The 19,436-nt window shown below is 40.6% G+C and overlaps 1 protein-coding gene across 1 annotated transcript in view; it reads left to right on the top strand.

Annotated features, from left to right (window-relative positions):
* Positions 1–19,436, top strand: part of PHEX (phosphate regulating endopeptidase X-linked) — a 196,474-nt gene that overhangs the window by 159,182 nt on the left and 17,856 nt on the right. Inside the window, exons 16-17 of the mRNA XM_084869560.1 lie at positions 11,675–11,729; positions 18,545–18,612. Coding sequence (XP_084725686.1) covers positions 11,675–11,729; positions 18,545–18,612 — 123 coding nt within the window. The remainder of the gene's footprint in view (positions 1–11,674; positions 11,730–18,544; positions 18,613–19,436) is intronic.

Genomic DNA, 19,436 nt, shown 5'->3' with positions numbered 1-19,436 from the left:
TGGCACCTTGAGTGTGGCTCTTCCACAAAATACCACGGCCTGGGCGAGTTGATTTTGAAGAACTGGCGTTAGAAGAAGTTTAAGTTTAAAAATTTGGCTCTCAAAAGAAATTTCAATCATGTACTGTTGATATTTGGCTCTGCTGACTAATGAGTTTGCCGACCACTGGACTAGGGATCAGCAAACTTTCTCTAAAGGCCCAGGTAGTACATATTTTTGTTTTTGTGAGCCATGTGGTCTCTGTTGCAAAATATCAACTTTTCCATTGCAGTTGCAGACAATTCATACATGAGTGAGCATGCTGTGCCCAGTAAAACTATTTATATGCACTGTAGTTTACCCACCGCTATTGTAGAGCACTGTTTGAGGATGGGAGCCAGGAGACTTGACGAGCTTTAAACTTGGATCTAATCAGGTGTTGGTACTGGGACTGTGTTGGAGGATGGTAGAGTGAACAGCTCACCTTTGGCTTGCATTTATACTTATATGGATGGATTGGTTTTAGACTAAAATCCAGTTTATATATTCAATATCAAAGCATATCTGCAAAGTGCCTCCTTTCAGTTTATTTTCATATGCCTCAAATCATATTAAGGAATTATTTTAAGCCAATAAGACCTTGGCATGTAAATAGGCAAGGCCTCAGGGCTAAACCCACTGATGTTATTATCTTTGCTCTTATACACAAGGGATTTGGTTGCCTCGGTTTAATCACAGATATTCTGCTAAAGAAAATAAGCCTTTGTCCAGAGGCTGGGCTTATGCTAGCATCAAACTATAGAATTAATCCTGAAATCAAACATAGATTTATTTTGCTGTTAAGGAAAAAACTATGTTTCAGGCTGGGAGAATTTCTTGTACTTCATTGACTCTGCCTAAAACCATAAAGTGGAATTAAATTCCCGAATCTACTTGCTGCTGTTTTGGGGGGACATTTTGGGAATAGTCTTCCCCAGTTTCGAAGCTAGAAGGAAGGAAACTTGAAATGGTCATCTGATCCAAGCTTCTCATTATCTAGAAGAGATCCTGTCACTTAGAGCAACTCTTAGTAATTTTTTCCAGTTACTAACTTAATATTTATAGAGACCCCAGTGATTCTTACCCCCCTGGTATTCATGCCCTCGTCTAGCCCCTCCCACACTGAATGAGTCTGACCTTTGTAAACAGGGGGATACTATAGAAATGATGGAGGATGACTTCTGAGGCTAGGTCATAAAAGATATTGTGGCTTCTGCCTTGCTCTCTTGACTTGATCACTCTGGGGAAGTCAACAACCATGTCATAAAGGCACTCAAGAAGCAAGCTTGTGGATCACTTGCTACAGCTGTTTTAAGATGTTCTGGTTCTGATGCAGTCAAGGACTCTGGAGGTCCTAACACAGCCCCTGTCTCTGAGGCCCGACCAACGAGGCAGCCAAGATTGACATTCCGGGTAGTGCCACAAGAGGACAAAGGTACTCTCAAGTGGGAAGCCCTGTAGTCTCATGACTTTCCTATTGTGGTGGTTAGTCCCTGGACCAATGCCTGGAGGGACCCATTTGCCGCCTGTAGAGTACTTGTTGTTTTTAGATAGTGGAGGACTGAGCAGGTTTGCTATGAGGCTGGTAGCAGAAAGCATGGGCTGATTATCAGGGTCCATTAAAGAGGTAGGGTGTGAGTAGGTCACTCACATGAAGTGAGCAACCTGGATGTAAGCCAGACCGAGGAGAGCATCAGGGAGCTGGAAAAGAGCCATGCTGATGGGAATAGGAAGTCAGGGAGCAATCTCACTAATATATCTTGATGGTCACAATCTTGCACATCCTCCCCTGGGAAAAAAAATCAATTGTCTTTTATCCTTATTTTAAAAGTAGTTAATATTTATTGTAGAAAATATTATTTTGTGGCTAAGTGTTTGTGCAAATCTGAGACTTTTTTAAAGGGCAAGTTCCTAGATGGGAAGGAATTGCTGAGTCAAACATTATGCCCAGTTTAGGGATTTTAAAATACAGTATACCTGACTTCTCTTGAGAAAAGTGGTACTATTTTCAGAGAAGAGAGGTCCTAGTTCCCACCTGGTGCTAGTGGGGGCGGATTTCTTGTGATATCCTGAGAAAAAGAATTTTCTGATATTCACATAGGAGGATGGGATAGTCCCATTCTCCTTTATCCTGCTATACAATAAGTGTATCTGGGGCTTCAGCAGAGCTAAAATCAGAGCCAGTGTCCAGAGTTTTCTTTCCATGTTAGAGCAGAGTCCAATCCAGTACCAGGCCAACTGAGCTTGTGTTTCCCCACTGCAATCCATCACTGCATTGCATGTGGGGCAAACAGGTCCACATGGCTATGGAGGAAACACGGGTGAATGCAGTGAAGCCAAGAGCAAGCCAAAAGCACAAGAGAGAACTCCTTTGTTTAGGAGATTATGTATTACCAAATTTTCACATGCTTACAATGGCCACCCATTCTGACCAGTGATCTCTGTTCCCAGGTGTGACCAATACACAATACTTTCCATGGCCACCCCGATTTAACTGTGCATCATTCATTTCCCCTTTGTTGGACCCTAACCCCCAGTGATCTGCAAGGAATAGGCCAGTGGTTCCCTGGGGAGTGCAAAGTTGTAGCTTCCTGGTTAAGCTCCCCAGATGACTGGCCTGTAGTGTCTGGCCTTCCCTTTGCTCCTTTCATATATATATATATGGCTAATATGCTAAGTGTCCATCCAACCAGTCACTGTGAAGCACACTGACCACCAGGGGGCGGAGGCTCAATGCAGGAGCTGCCATGATGCGTGCTGGCCATTTACAAAGAAACAGCACTGTGGACCTGGCACCCACAAAACAACACCCGGCTTCCCCCAAGTGGGACACAGGCTCTGACACCACCCCGGAGTGACATTCCACCAAATCACAGCTGACGCTGCTGAGACTCCATAGCACAAAATGTGACCCATAGCCCAGCCCAGAGAACTGTGGCTGTGGGCGCTGGGTAATGATGTCACGTAGCATCACCTGGCTTCCTCTCCCTAGCAACTAGCCTCCTTGGAGTTCCTTCAGCCCAGGAACACGACTCTTGCTTCATAGCCAGGTGGAAATATTTTACACTTTAACCAAATGGCTGTGAAGCATTTCCCTGTGCCTCATCTCAGTTGATCCTCACAGAAGTCCTGGAGTAGGTAGATAGGAGACTCGGAATCCTACTTTCTTTTCATTAGCTGGAAAAAGGAGATTGAGAAAGCTTAGAAATTTGACCCGACTGCCCAAAATATAGTCAAACACTGCTGCAGTTAAATATTTTACCCTTTGTTCTCCCTGCATGATCTACAATAATAATCTGCTTTGTGTTGATGTTTACTGTTGTGTTGCTAACAATTACCTGAAAGAGAAGTTGGGGTGCTTTATAGGCTGGGAAAAGTTTAAATCAGAACAGATCTAATTAAGCAAGTTCATTCTAGATCTATAAAAGGCTAAGTTGATTCGCGCATGTGTGATCATATATAGCTCTAACTGACACCAGTGGCACACATGTGTTTTGATCTGTCATTGTAGACCATGAATTTGGTTGACACTTCTCTATTATAGAGAAAGGGTGAATAGTGATATTAAAATATTTCTTCTAATTTCCTTTCAATGTGCATGAATTCATGTACTAGGCCACTAGTTTTTAATAACTAGCTAATTACGATGGTATCAGTACCAGTTTATATTTCCTCTAACAGAAGATGAGATGGATTTCTTTTACCAAATATACATCGTAAAGATATTATTGAAGGAGGCGAATAAAGAGACTCAGTTTTTTGGTCTAATTGACATGGGAGAAAATGTTAGTCATATTTTCATTCTTGAGATTATTATCTCATACCCAGATACAAATCATGAACCCACCCAAGTATTTGTTGAGAATCTGCTGCTATCGCAGGCCTAGGCTGGACATCACTGCCTCTAGTGTCAGAATACCTAGGTCAGCAATTGTGTGCATGAAAGGAATTGTTGGAATATGAGTAGAATATGAGATACTGAGCTTCAAACGTGAGGAACTTTTTGTTTTCCCTGCCAGGTGTTGAACTATAGCAGCAGTTCTCAAAGGGTGGTCCCTGGATCAGCAGCATCAGCGTTACTTGTGATAAATGAGCCTTACCTGGCCGGCCCTACTCCTGAACTACCAAATCTGAAACTTCAGGGTGGACCCAGTAATTCATGTTTTAATATTTTAACTATCAAAGTTCTGCTTGATGGTCAAGTTTGAGAAGCACTGAGCTATAAAAATGCAGCAAATTCAAAAGAGATGCAGCGTGGTCGGGTAAAGGGAGAGGAACTAACTCATTCTGGTTTGCCTGGGACTGTCCCAATTTTAGCACTAAAATGCCACATCCCAGGAGCCCCCTCAGCCCTGGGCAAACAGAGTGGTTAGTCACCCTGGGAAAGAAGAGGAGGTCCTCTTTGTTGCAGCCCAAAGGTAATTATGGCAGAAAAAGAATAGAAGGGACAGAAGAGAAGGTTTCAAGATGGAAGGCAGATTTCAGAAGCTGCTTCCTGCTTGTCAGTTCTAGGCTGATAGATGTGGTGGCAGGAGGTTACCTGCAGGAAGCCAGCAGATGGCTAAGACATCTTGCTGAATCCCTTGATATGAGTCACAGCTGTTGGAACTGGATACTTTCTGGAAAGGAGAAGGTTGGTATTCACCAAACTACTGCAAGATGCTAAATGAAAAAAAAAAAAAAGCCACTATTAATCTTAGAGTGATGATAATGAAACCCCCCATATAGCAAAAAACATAACCAAAAGTGCTTTGTAATTGCAGCGATTTTCATGTCCCAACTGATGGCCCCCTAGATTCTATATAGAAGAATGGTATCCAGTTTATCTGATTGCAAGAACTAATCCTGAATAAGATGTAATACTCATTCTTTCTTAGAGTGAGCATTAATCCTCGATATTCCGAGGCTGGTGCAATTAGAACTATTTTTGTCTTTTTGAACAGTCATAATTTTTAAGTCATGTAAAGTCTTCATTTTTGAAAGAATAGTCTGCAAAATTATAATAAAAATAGCTAATTGTATGCTACAAGCATGAAGTCGAGGAGTGGTTAAGAAAAGAGAATGAAACAGGAGGGCTGATTTACATACATCAAAGTTAACTATAAGCAGTTCCCTGTTTTTACTAGACCAATAATTCTAAAAATTTTGCACATTAGACTTGCCTGGGGAGCTTTTAAAACATAATGATGCTCAGAGCTCTATCTTAGAAATTGAGGCTTAATAGGTCTGGGCATAGGTAACCACTATGATCACTTTGACATGTATTTTACAGATCTTTTATGTGCACTTACATGCATGCAGGGTGGAGCAAAGGTAGGCTTACAGCTGTTTATATGGCTAATAATACAATAATTAATAAATAATACATGAATAAACCCACATACAACTGTAAACCTACCTTTGCCCCACCTGTATATTCATACTAATAGGATATTTATTTAAAATATATTGCCGAAACAGTTTTGGCTCAGTGGATAGAGTGTCGGTCTGCAGACTGAAAGGTCCCGGGTTTGATTCTGGTCAAGGGCATGTACATTGGTTGCGGGCACATACCCAGTAGGGAGTGTGCAGGAGGCAGCTGGTCGATGATTCTCTCTCATCGATGTTTCTAGCTATCTATCCCTCTCCCTTCCTCTCTGTGAAAAATTAATAAAATATATTTTAAATAAAATAAAATAAAATATATAAATGACATTCATATATATGTGCCTTGCTTTATCCCAACAATATGTCTCGGATTTTTTCCATACTATACTATTGAGCCCTGTGTCTTTCTTTTCATTTGCTGCATAGCAATTCATAATATGGTTATACATAATTGTCATTCCCCTCCTGATGGACATTTATTTTGTTGTACACTTTTCTCAATTACAGCAACACAGCAATGTGCAGGCTTAGCCATGACTCCACAGTGCACGTGACCCAGTGGATGGGCAGTGGTCCTTGAAGTGTGGTCCCTGGACCAGCAGCATCAGCATCATGAGGGAGTTTGTTAGAGATGCAAATTCTTATCTTCCTCTCTGGACCTATTGACTCAGAAATTCTGAGGGTGGGGTCCAGCAATATGCACATAGAATGTAAGATATGTGTGTGTACATATACAGTCAGTTCTGCTATAATGTGACATGTGTCCCTAAACATCACTATGCAGCACAAAATCTATACATATAAAAGCCCAAGTGACTGGCTGACTGGCCAACTGGCCAGTAGCTATGGTGTGCACTGACCACCAGGGGGCAGACGCTCAATGCAGAGCTGCCAAGCTGCGGTCACTTGGTAAGGGGGATTCTTGAGTGATGCACCTGGAACCAGAGAGGAGGGAGCCTGGTTCCAGGGTGTATCACCCAAGAACTGCTCTCTTGCAATCCGGGACCCCTTAGGGGATGTTGGAGAACCAGTTTTGGATTGATCCCTGCAGACTAGGCCGAGGAACCCCATTGGTGCACAAATGCACCAGGCCCCTAGTTATACAATAACATCCACAAGGCTTATGGGAAAAAGGGGTTAAGGATACAATAATAAAAAACTTTGTCAGCAACACACACAAAAAGCTAGGAGCCTAATAAAAATAATAGCACAGTTTTGCACATGTTAAATGGGTAAATACATAAATGCTGCAGTAAGTATGGCACTTTTCCTAGAAAAGGCCTGAAGTTTGCTTGTGGAAGTGGGCCCTGGAGGGCTTGCAACTTGTGAGTTATTGTGTAATGGTAGAAGGCGGGTGCTCTGAAACTGGAAGGACAGTTTTAATATGAGGTGTGGCTTATAAAACACACACACACACACACACACACACACACACACACACACAGTGAATGGAGGTAGCTGGTTCATGTTGGGATTTGTGCATTCTGTGTATTCCTACATAGTTCATTTGGGTGCAGTTTTATGCCTTCATCTAGTATTTCTCTTAAAGGAAATGGGACATAAGCAGATGGGAAATTGGAGTTATGCCCCAGTTTTCCCTCTAATATATCAGCATGTTGGAATAAATTTGCCTTTTCGGTAAAGTGTTATAACAGAACTGACTATGTGCATTTATATGTGCTACACATAAAAGAATCCCATACATGACTGAGTGCTATTTTTTCACTTATCTTCTTTACTTAATAACATCTCTTCATGCTTTTTCTATAGCAGGGGTGGGGAACCTTCTTTCTGCCAAAGGCCATTTTGATATTTATAACATCTTTCACAGGCCATACAAAAATGATCAACTTAAAAATTAGCCTGCTATATTTGTTCAGACATTTCATTAATTCACCCCTGATGCCTTTGCAGGGCCAGACCAAATGATTTCTCAGGACTTTATATGGCCAGAGGGCTGGATATTCCCACCCCTTGCTCTATAGTTACTAATTTTTAAATGGTATTTAAAGCATTAAGAGATCACTATATTGCTCTTCAAATGTTTGTAACAATTTACACTCCCACCAGCACACTTCCTACACCCTGGCCAGTATTACCTATTGTTAAATTTATTAATTTGTGCCAAGCCAATAGTTAAATTTCTCTTTCATCTCCCTCCCTCTTTCATATTCATATACATATATGTGTGTATACCTTTACATTGTGAGGAATGCTTCCCACAAATACACTGATAGAAAAAGGAGCGGATTTCAAAGTGTGAAACAGGTGGTGAGGCAGTGCTGAAATGGGGAAGAAAGGAAATGCAATGGAGATGCAAGAAAACATAAGAAAAGCCCATTAAAAGGGGCGAGAGAAAGAATCCCCTTTCCTTTTATTTAATTACTAGAGGCCTGATGCATGAAATTCATGCAAGAGTAGGCCTTCACAGCCCCAGCTTTGTCTGGAAGGTCATCTGGAAGGTCATCCGGATGGTCATTCTGCTGTTAGGCCATTTGGTTGATTTGCATATTATGCTTTTATTATTATAGATTTTTTTACTTCTACCTTTGCTAAATACAATTTACCTACTTATGAGGTAAGATATTGAGTTGGCCCTGTTGGGATTCAATCTGTCACTCTTGCCAGTCGACGTCTCCAAAAATGCAGCTTAAACTGTTAATCCATTCACTTCAGCAAAACAGCTCTGAGGGCATCAGATTCTTCTGTTGATCGGTATTGGGTTCCATGCCCCCCACAAGCTGGGAAGATACAGCTGATCAGGGGAGTGTGATGGCACCGCCTGTGAGTCTGGGGCCTCTATCTAACAGCTAAAGTGGCAAAATGGAGGCTCACGCAGTGTTAGATGTTTTCCTGCAAAGAGATTGGCAGTGGACAGAAATGCTTCCAGCTGGGCACATCTCCAAGCAGGAAAACCAGAATGATTTAATAATGAAATCACATTCGCTTATGGTCATTGTTCTTATTAGGATATGGCATTGCTTTGGTAATATGTTGTGTGAGATGGAATTTGCTTATAAACACTGGTTTATACATATCGACATCAGAATGAGTTTCTAAAAGTATTCACCAGCAGAGAGGATGGACTACTGATATAGAGATGTAAAAGATATGAAAGGAAATGTAAAGGTTATGAAGATTAATATGATGTTACCCCTTCAAAGTCAGAAAGCAACAGGAAGAGAGAGAACTGCTAGCTGGAACCATCTCTGTTTTGCAATTAGGGTTTTGCACCTTGAAATCTCAAACTATGATATTATTAAGAAGATATGTTACATAGAATTAACATTTCATTTCTAAATGAATAACTTGAGCCCAGCCAGCTTGCATCAGTGGTTGAGTATTGACCTATGAACCAGGAGGTTATGGTTCAATTCCTTGTCAGGGCGCATGCCCGGGTTGCGGGCTCTATCCCCAGTGGACGGTGTGCAAGAGGCAGCCGATCAATGATTCCCTCTCATCATTGATGTTTCTTTCTCTCTCTTTCTCCCTTCCTCTCTGAAATAAATAAAAATACCTTTTTTTTTTTTTTTTTTTTTTTTTTTTTTTTTTCAAAAAAGGACTTGATTTCCTACCCTCATTTCTCAGAGTCTGCTGCCATGGAGGGGAGGGAGCAAGAATGTTGAAGAGGGACAGAGAGAAGAGAAAGCATTTTATCTTCTAAAAGAGCTTTCAGTCTCAAGGGGCTTTGAACAGTGGCTCTGGAGCAAGCAAGAACATTGAAGGCGGCATCTCTTTTTCTCTTTTTGTTACTATTCTTTGTATTCCCAGTTGTGATGACTTGTAAGTGCAGCTCCTGGGATCAACTTGGGGCTCTAAATTTAGTAGTGAGCTGCAATGGCAAAGAAAGCATTTCTCCCACTCATCTGCACCTGGAGCCAGCTACATAATTTGCAGGGCCCAGTGCAAAATAAAAATATGGGCGCCCCCTGTTCAGAAAGCAGGAAAAAGTACCGTTAAAAGGGGCTAAAATAGAAAGCTTTTGCCTTCTGTGGCCTCTTGTTCTCCAGACTTGTCATTTTTTTTTTTTACTCGCTATTTAGTGCTGTTGTGAGGAAAATTAAAATTTTAAATCTTCAGCATAATTTTACTGTTCAACTTTATATTGTGCAATGCCAGTTTTAAATGCAAATATAAGAACTTTTAACTTGTATGTGGAATCACCTAAATTATTCAATTTGTATTTTGTAGCTGGTACATGCATATGTATTTTGTTCCTACCAGAACACTGCACAGAACTAACTCAGCTGTTTTTATTTCACTTTTTAATACACGCACATTCTATCAACTCTCTACCTTTCACTTACTGATGAGTAAGAAAGGACTGAAAGGAAAAGAAACGGTGGGCCACCTCATCTTTCCCTTTCCTTCTGTGTCATCATTTTTTGGTGTATGTGGTTGGCTAATATAGCAAGAAAGAGCATGACAGGTTACCTTAAGCATTTTTGTTTTTGAGAATGCCATTGCTGCCTTTTGGTGATCAAAGCACATTCTGCTTCTAATGGAAAGAGTCCTCTTGGAGCTGTCGGAGGCCCCACCTACTCAGTCCTGGATGTAACTTGCTTACCTTATACTCACTTTGCGTCTTGCTGAATTCCCACACATTGTGGGTCTATAGGAGTTCTGTGCTCCTGGGGAGTATCAGAGATACTTAATGCAAGTGAGGCATCTAGGAACCATGGGCCCGCAACCATGCATGGCTCCCTTGCTCACACACTTATCTCCTTGTCCCCTTGGATGCCCCTTATAAAATCATATCCAAAGATAAAATTAAGAGTTTCAAGACAGTGACAGCAGAGCATTAAACCAAGTTCAGGGTCCTTCTGCATGGGAGGGCCTGTATGACTGCACAGGTTGAGTGTCCATAAAGGTGATCCTTCATGTATTAGGGGAAGCTGCTGGCTAGCTGGCAGTCTCCTGCACACTCTGAGTATGGAGGGCTCTAGTTCATAGCAGGTTAGACATGCAAATAGCATATACATGCAAAATGGTTTTCTTTGAAATTGATGTAATGGGGAAATTCCATACTGTTTCTCATAGTGGTTGTACCAGTCTGCATTCCCACCAGCAGTGTACTGTAGTTTCTTTTTCTGTGCACCCTTATCAGCACTTGTCATTTGTTGATTTGTTGAGGGTAGCCATTCTGACAGGTGTGAGATGATACCTCATTGTCATTTTGATTTGCATCTCTCTGATGATTAGTGACATTGAACATTTTTTCATATGTCTGTTGGCCATATGTATGTCCTTTTTGGAGAAGTGTCTATTTAGCTCTTTTGCCCATTTTTAAATTGGATTATTTATCTTCCTTTTGTTAAGTTGTATGAGTTCTTTATATATTTTGGAAATTAACCTCTTATCATATGTATCGTTGCTAAATATGTTCTCCCATACAGTGGGCTCCCTTTTCATTTTGATGATAGTTTCTTTTGCTGTGCAGAAGCATCTCTTACCCTTTGAAATAGCATAGGGACCTGGAGAGTATTGTGCTAAGAAAAATGAACCAGTCAGAGAAAGACAAGTATCACATGATCTTACTCATATATGGAATCTAATGAACAAAATAAACTGATGAGCAAAAATAGATCCAGAGACATGGAAGCATCAAACAGACTCTCAAACCTCAGAGGGAAGGCAGGGGAGGGTAGGTAGATGGGAAGAGAACAACCAATGAACTTGTATACATATGTGTATAACCTTCGGACACAGACAATAGGGGGGTTGAATGCCTGGGGTAGAAGGCAGGGGCAGGCTGGGAGAGGTCAATGGAGAAAGGGGGGACATGTGTAATACTTTCAGTAATAAAGATTTAAAAAAATAAATAAACCAATGAGCAAAATAGACCCTGAGACATAGGAGCATGGAACAGACTGTGGGTGGGTGGGTGAGTGGGTGGGGAGAGATTAACCAAAGAACTCACGCATATATACGTAAACCCATGGACACAGACCATAGTGTGGTGAAGGCCAGGGGCAGGGGATGGGTGAAAGGTGGAGGGGATCACTAGGGAAAAAGAGGGACATCTGTAATACTTTTACCAATAAAGATAAATTAAAAAAATAAACCATATGAAAATGATAAAATAGAAATTGATGTATTTATTTCAAATTCAGTTGAATTAATATCATCTTAGAGATAAGACAGTTGGATCTCCTGGAGGGTTCCCAGCGCCCTGAGGAGTACCTTTCAGATGGGCCTTTGAAACTTTAAGGCTAAAGCTGGAACCAGGTACTTATCATCAAGTTAGTCTCTGTATCCCTTACACTTTGTTTGTTTGTCTTTCTCCCAGGATTTCCAGCAGGAGAGCTCCAGAAGCCTTTCTTTTGGGGAACAGAATATCCTCGGTAAGTAAACGAGTAAAGAAACCAGTTATTGACGAATAAGGAAGAACATGCTGCTTGGGCAGAACATAGAAGTTTAAAAAATCAAAAAACAAAGTCAGTAGTTGTTCAACAAAAAGAGGACATGGAACCTGGCATGGGCTGGACCCACTCTCATCATTTTAGGTATTTGTTTTCTGATTCTTATTACCAGGACATGTGTCTGGACAGAAAAGCCAACTAATATACAGGTAGTTATAATTTTTATGCATTTATTCACTTATGCATTGACTCATACTACAAAAATTTGGAGCTTGAAGGATTTCTGGGATTTGAGTTGATGGATCTAAAACCATTTCAGCCCTGGCCGGTGTGACTCATTGGTTAGAGCTTCAGCCCAAGTATTACAGGATTGCTGGTTCGATTCCAAGTCAAGGGCACACACATTGGTTGCAGGTTCCATTTTAGGCCCTGGTTGGAGTGCATGTAGGAGGCAACCAATCGATGTGTGATGTTTCTTTCTCTCCCTCCTTCCTCTCTCTCTAAAAAGCAATGGAGAAGATATTCTCGAGGGAAGATTAACAAACAAACCATATTCCAGATAGAAGAAACAATGTGAGAAAAGGAAAGAAATGTGATGACAGACTAGCAAAGGGTTTAGTTTGACTAGTTTAAGTGGTAGCAAAGGGAAGCAATGGAAAAGTCTTCAAGAAAAGAAGGTTGATGTTTGATATGGAGGGCTCTGAATGCCGGGTAAAGAGCCTGGGCATTAACAGCCAATAGAAAATATTGAATTATTGAATTTTTTTTGAGCAAGTAAAGATAATCAGATTTATCTTTAGAAATCTGGGTAGCTATACGATAGTTTAAAAATTGGCAGTGTCTGGAGTTATGTATATCAGTTTAAAGGTCATAAATACCAATAGATTATAGACTGAAGTAATGCAGAATTTCTATACATACTGGAAATTCTGATAATATTCATTGTCAGTAATATTACCACTTTTATTATGTGCTTTTGCTTGCTTTAGTGCACAGAAAATTTAGTCTTGATTTTAGAAGTCCAGTCTCTTGTATTTTGGTTTATATAAATGGCGATTTAAATATGATTAAATATGGTGGCAATGTTTTGATTTGGGCTTTCCCAGAAGCATAGCCTATGACAAGGATTCAAGTGCACATAGTCCTTTTGGGAGGTGACACAGGAAACACCAGCAGGAGAGCGGGGATAAGAGACAAGGAGGGCAGGAAGCCAGTGAAGTGTGCTGTAGGAGTTTTCCATGGCTGCCATAATGAACTATCACAGACTTGGTGGCTTAAAACAATGTAAATTTACTTGCTTATAGTTCTGTAGGTTAGAAGTCTAATCTGGGTCTTGAGCTAAAGACAAGGTATGGACAGGGCTGCATTCCTTTCTGAAAGCTCTGGGGAAGAATCTATTTCCTTGACTTTTCCAGCTTTTAGAGGTGGTCCACATTCTTTGACTCATGGCCCTCTTCCTCCATCTCTCAAATTTGCGAAGTTGCATCTCTTTGACCATTCATACATAGTCACATCTTCTTCCCATGTCCTCTTTAATCCACGATAGTGTCCCTATTTTAAGCTCAGCTGATTAACAGTGTTAATTACCCCTTGCCATGTAATAGCATATTCACAGGTTCTTGGGGTTAGCATGTAGATATCTTTTGGGGGCCACTATTCTGGCTATGACACATCTGTTACAAATCCAGTTATCACTGTGGACAACTGTCAAATATGCTTCAATGTAATCCTGTCTCAAGGGCAAGGGAGCTGGCGTATTTATCCTACAATTCACCTTCCATCATTGCTTGAGGGCTTCTACCACGTGATTAACTTCTGGCATTTCCCAGCCTAGGCCAAGAGGGCTTGGGTGGCCGGGAAAAGTCTGCAAGCAACTATGATGGTTCAACTTAAGATTTTTCTACTTTACAATGATGCAAAAGCAATATGCACTTGGTGGAAATTGTGACCGTTATGTGGTATGATACTCGTGATGTTGGACTGCAGTAGTGAGCTGCAGCTCCCAGCCAGCCAAGTGATCAGGAAGCTGATGCTCGGCAGTGTAGTCATTGTGCCAGATGATTTTGCCCAACTGTAGACTAATGTAATTATTCTAAGCACAGTTAAGGTAAGCTAAGCTATGATGTGCCGTAGGTTAGGTGCATTAAATGCCTTTTCAACTTGTTACTTTCCACTTACAATGGGTTCATTGGGATGTAACCCTATTGTTAATGGAGGAGCACCCGTAGTTTTGGTGCTGCCAGCTGGAAGTTGGATTGTTGTGCTTGAAAATAGTGAGTGCTGAGTGGATACGAGCAGGCAATAGTCAAGCCTATGGTAGGAAAGCAGAGCTGTTAGCATGAATGAAAATGAAAGTGGTTTGTATCCCCCAAGTCCATTAACATCATCCCAGGCCTCAGCTGCATAGTTTTCATTAGTGTTCAGATATTTGGAATCAATTTTCTCTATTGTTAAGATTAGAAAAAATATATATTTATATAAAATGAGAGGTTTAGGCTAAATATTCTTGAAGCTCCCTTCAAACTAAATAAATAAAGTTCTAGAATTCTTTGAATCTGCTCATCACTAGCAATTTCACTGATCTTCTGTTCTTGTGGTTATATACCTGGAGACTTGGAAATAGTCTGGTTCAGTTTTGAAGTTATTGATTCGATGAAATTGTTTATTGGGTCTGTGAGATGATTTTTTAAATATAAAAATTAAAATAATAGGAACTTAGGACATAATAATAGTATTTGTTAGTTCAACCTTACGCTGAGCCATATTTGAGACTTCAGTGGAAGAGAGATTTGCACTTTTTTCCTAAAGAGTTCTGTGTCTGCACTGAAACCCTCCTCCATTAAGATCAGCATTGGAAATATGGAGATGCTGGACACATGGGAGTCAAAGTCCAGTGAGATGGATTCCCATACATGCATCTGTTCTGGACAGATAGCCTTCAGAACCAGCTAGTGCTTATCCTTTCTGCCCACACTGGCCAGCTTAGCCCTCCCTGAGGGTTGGGAAAATGATGGGGGCGTTGGTAGGCTGAATTGTTTCCAGAGGAGAGAATCAGGATTGTAAATGGCATAAGACAACATATTCCAAAGCGTGTGTTCCATGAAGTAGTAATAGAGGTAAGTCATCCTCCCCTTCCCTAAGAAACTCTGTAAGATGGAGACTCACTTATGTACTTATTTTTATTTTTTGTTAATTCTCATCCGAGGATATTTTTCCAGTGAGAGTGGAAGAGAGAGGGAAAGACAGAGAAACAAATCGAATGGTTGTCTCCTGCATGAGTCCCAACCAGGGCCCGGGCCTGGGAGGAGCCTGCAACCAAGGTATGTGACCTTGACTGGAATTGAACCTGGGACTCCCTCCCCACCAGTCCTCAGGCAGATGAGAAAGAAACTTATTTAAATGTGTTTAACCTAGAGGTCCCTAGAATCCCTCTTTTTCTATGTTTTGGGAAATGTTGGTGTAGGTTCATGACTGAAGAAAAATAGTTGAAAGAACTTGAGAAGAGAACATTTGAGGAAGAACCTCATAACTTCATATTTTTTGAAAGAAAGTTAAGATGGCAGAATGATTTACTATATTTGGGGAAGGGGTCAGAGGGTGTTCAGCGAGAGATTGAACTAGCCAGGGGTCTTCAAACTATGGCCCGCGGGCCACATGCGGCCCGCAGAGGAGTCTGATCCAGCCCGCCAGGTTTTTTGGGCAGTGAGCGCAGCCGAGGTGTTACAGTAGGAATTAGTAGTTCATATAGTCCGGCCCTCCAGCTCTCTGAGGGACCGTGATCTGGCCCCCACTTTAAAAAGTTTGAGGACCCCTGATACTAGACCAATGGCTATCCTAGTAAGACATAAGAAAGAGTTTCCATTTTGACAACAGGGAGACCTGTTTTATTTTATTTTTATTTTTTATAAATATATTTTTTATTGATTTCAGAGAGGAAGGGAGAGGGAGAGAGAGAGATAGAAACATCAATGATGAGAGAGAATCATTGATCAGCTGTCTCCTGCATGTCTCCCATCTGGGGATCGAGCCTGAAGCCTGAAACCCCGGCATATGCCCTTGACCAGAATCGAACCTGGGACCCTTCAGTCCTCAGGCGGAGGCTCTATCTGTTTATTTACAACCACTGATGAGAGAATGGGCCACCGCAGAAGGGGCGAGCTCCTGGTTATTGAAAGAGCCCAAGGAGAAGTCTTAGGACCTTTTGAACTGGTTTTTGTAGAGGGCGGCCCTGCTTCAGCTAAGTAGTAGAGCTGATGACCTTAAAGACACTCCTAACTCGGAGATTTTTATGAATCTACATTCAGGCAGAGAGTAGCCCTTACTTGATGACTGCTTGAGATAATGGTTGCTCCAGACAGCAGTATGATTGATTCCCTGTTGACAGCAAACCCTGTGTATTTGTTAAGTCCATTCGGTAGTGAGAACAAAAGAGAAGCTGAGTAGGTGGAAACATTTCATCTTTCCCACTTTATTTTTGGAAGGCTAGATTTTTCTCTGCAGGAGTCTTCTTTTTCTGGCCAGCATTGTTAAAAGGTATAGTTTTATTTATTTATTTGTTTGTTTATTTTTATGATATGCTCATTTAAATAATGTCCATTGATAATGATAACATGGAATATGTGAATTTAGTATTATATATCATTATCATTGTCAGGCTTAGTCATGTAAAATCACTTCTTTGTCTCCTGTCCAGAGGATTGCAATTATTTGGCTGAGAATCAGAACTTACAATGATTCAATCATTTTCAGAATTCTCTGTTCCCCTTTGCAAGTAGGAAGCTTATTGGAGCAGTCTCTCTGAAGGGATATTTATTGGAGAACAGTTCCGGTAAACGTCCATTGTTCATCTCTTAAACCCAACAGCACTGACCAAGGCTTGTAGAGAATCGAATATGATTGTCAGGGCTGAGAGGTCTGGAAAAAACGAGATGTTACAGGCTGCACAGTGATAGCTACTGCTGCAAAAATTAGCACTATGTAAAATTACAAGTTTGTCCCACACTGCTATGATAGCTCTATGATTGAAATGCATAATTTCACTCTTACTTCTTTAATGAAGGTTTAGAATGATGGAAAAACAGTAGGAAGCATTTTTTCAAATGCAAATTACCTTGCAGGAAAGAAATAACAAAGGGAAGAATTGCCACCAAGGGGAAAAATTAAATCTTGCAGCACTTCCTTGGGTATAGTTGAGACAAACAATTAGCATGTTAAGGATTATTATGTCCTGTAATAACATGTTGCTTCAAAAATTCTCGTTCCTTCCACTTACTGGTCCTGTCTGTTTGCCGGGCTACTTTGATGTTGCATGTCAGGAAGCAACTGTGAAATCCTGGTATTTTTAGCATCATTGCAAATCTCAGGAAGTATCCTCATCACAAGGATTTTAAGTTGTTTGTAATCCTTATCCATACGTTAAATAACTAAAATAAGGTACAGATCAATCTGCCACTTGCATGAAACGGTAACGTTAATCTGTTGTTACTTTCTTACTGTGTGCTAGGTACAGAGAATTTAGCAGCAATCAATAGATAAGGGTTTGACCTTCATAGAACTTAAAGCTGAGAGAGAAGATCCCAGACACACATGAGTGGAAGCCCCCTTATTGATTACTTCATATGTCATTAACATGCTTATTTCAGTTATATTGCCATGTAACAAAGCACCACTGAACAACTATCACTGGCACATGAAGCAACAGTTCAGGCAAGATTCAGCTGAGACGCTTGTCTCTGTTCTGTGTGGTGTTTGTTGGCTGGCAACTTGCCTGGGACCAGGGGACCTAAGATGACTTTAGTCACGTGTCTGCTGTCCCACCCAGTTGGGCTGGCTTGAAAGGCTGGGGCCCAGCCACGTCTCTTCCTTTAGAAGTCTGAAAACTTTTGGTGTCTCTTGCTTGCTTCACTTGGCCTCTTTGCGTCCAGCTGATTAGTCTACCTTCTTTACATGGAAGTTGACTTCCAAGCAGGACACTTTCAAGCATTAAGGCCTGTCAAAGCCTACGTCCAGAAGCCACATCCAGCCCCTTCTGTGCCTTCTGTTGAGCATAGCAAATACGGAGGCCTGTCCAGATGTAAGGGAAAGGAAGTGGTTGCCTCTTGATGGAAGGAGGTGGCAATGCAACCAGGCTGGGTGGAATTGTCAGTGGTCGCCCTTGTAGGTAATCTACCACACGCATCTTCAGAGGTGAAGAGAAACGATAAAATGACTTTTCCAAATCTGGTTAAGGCTTCACAGTCTTTGTCATTCAGTCGTGAGCGTGTCTGTCACAAAAGCAGAGAAACGTGACTACCTTGATGACAGCAGGCTGATCCCTTTTAATCTCTGCTCTATTCCTTTTTTATGACTACATTTGAAAAACAATTTAACTTCTAAGTCTGTAGTGATTTTTTCAACAGGTTCTCAGATAAAAAATAAATGATACGTTGACTGACAGGATCTTTTCAAACCCTGCTACTGCTTTGGGTGTTTATAAATATAAACTACAGCTAAAGCTGATATAGAATAATAAAAATCTTAGGGCTGGAAGGGACTTTAGAAACCATTTCTTTCATACCCCTAATTTCATAGCATAGGAAAAATAAGGCCCATATATGGTCATAATGAGAATGTTAGAATTTATATTTTCTTTGACCATTTTAATGAGAAGGGCACATTTAGATTTTTTAAAATAATTTTGTGATTATTATCATGGGTACTAAAAAACAAATTATCTTTTCTTTTCATTGAAAAAAAAAAGGATTATGTTCTTAGATTCATGCTTGTAATTTTCTCCAAATTATATATTTATGTTGTAGATCTCTGAGTTATGGTGCGATAGGAGTAATTGTTGGACACGAATTTACACATGGATTTGATAATAATGGTAAGTACTGGTTCATTGTATAAGCTGCTGCTTTTATGATAATGTTGACTATGGGATGTTAATTGTTGCTATTATTTTTGCATAATGGCATCATCATAGATTGACAATTATCCAATATAGTATGATTACTGATTGAAAACTTTTCCCCGTGTCTTGCAGTGATAGCTTGCAATAAATAAATAAATAATTGTTCCCATTGCATTGGGCTAGAATGATGAAAAAAATGACTTTGTCATTTCAGTGAAGTTAGTTGTGCATTTAGATTACAATTGCTGTAGCTGCCACAATAATTATAGGAATTTCTTTATAGCTTCTTCCCTTTGTCATTTCTTTATTCACCATCTTGAGATGCTCTTCCTGGAGGTGTGAGCTCTGCTCGGAGGATGATTATACATGCTGCCAAATGAAGACTCAGAGAGTTAGGAATCTGGAGCTTGGCTGACTGGTTCCTTTGTACTGTTTCAAGGATTATGCAATGCTCAATCTCTGTTTTTCTCTATGCTAGCATATATTTAGAATTTTAAAAAGGCTATGCTTCCCTAATAATGCATAATATAGAATATGCTATGTATCCTGAAGACATTTAAGCAAAAGAAAAGAGCAGAATATGGCATAAACTAAAGAAATGATCACTCCTTGAGAGTTAACCATTTTTAAACAACACTTCTTTCTCCTTTAAGTTTGGAGTATTATTGGGAAGCCTTATGAAATCTCCAGAAGTTATGAATTAGCAGCAAATTATGATCACATCCACATCCACACAAAGATTTCCGTGTAGACTAGAGAACCCGGCTGGCGCAAGGCACTATTTAATAGAGGGACCT

Source organism: Pipistrellus hanaki (genome assembly GCF_964339955.1).
Source record: "Pipistrellus hanaki genome assembly, chromosome: X".
NCBI classification, from domain to species: Eukaryota; Metazoa; Chordata; class Mammalia; order Chiroptera; family Vespertilionidae; genus Pipistrellus; species Pipistrellus hanaki.
This window is presented reverse-complemented; position numbering and strand designations above follow the sequence as displayed.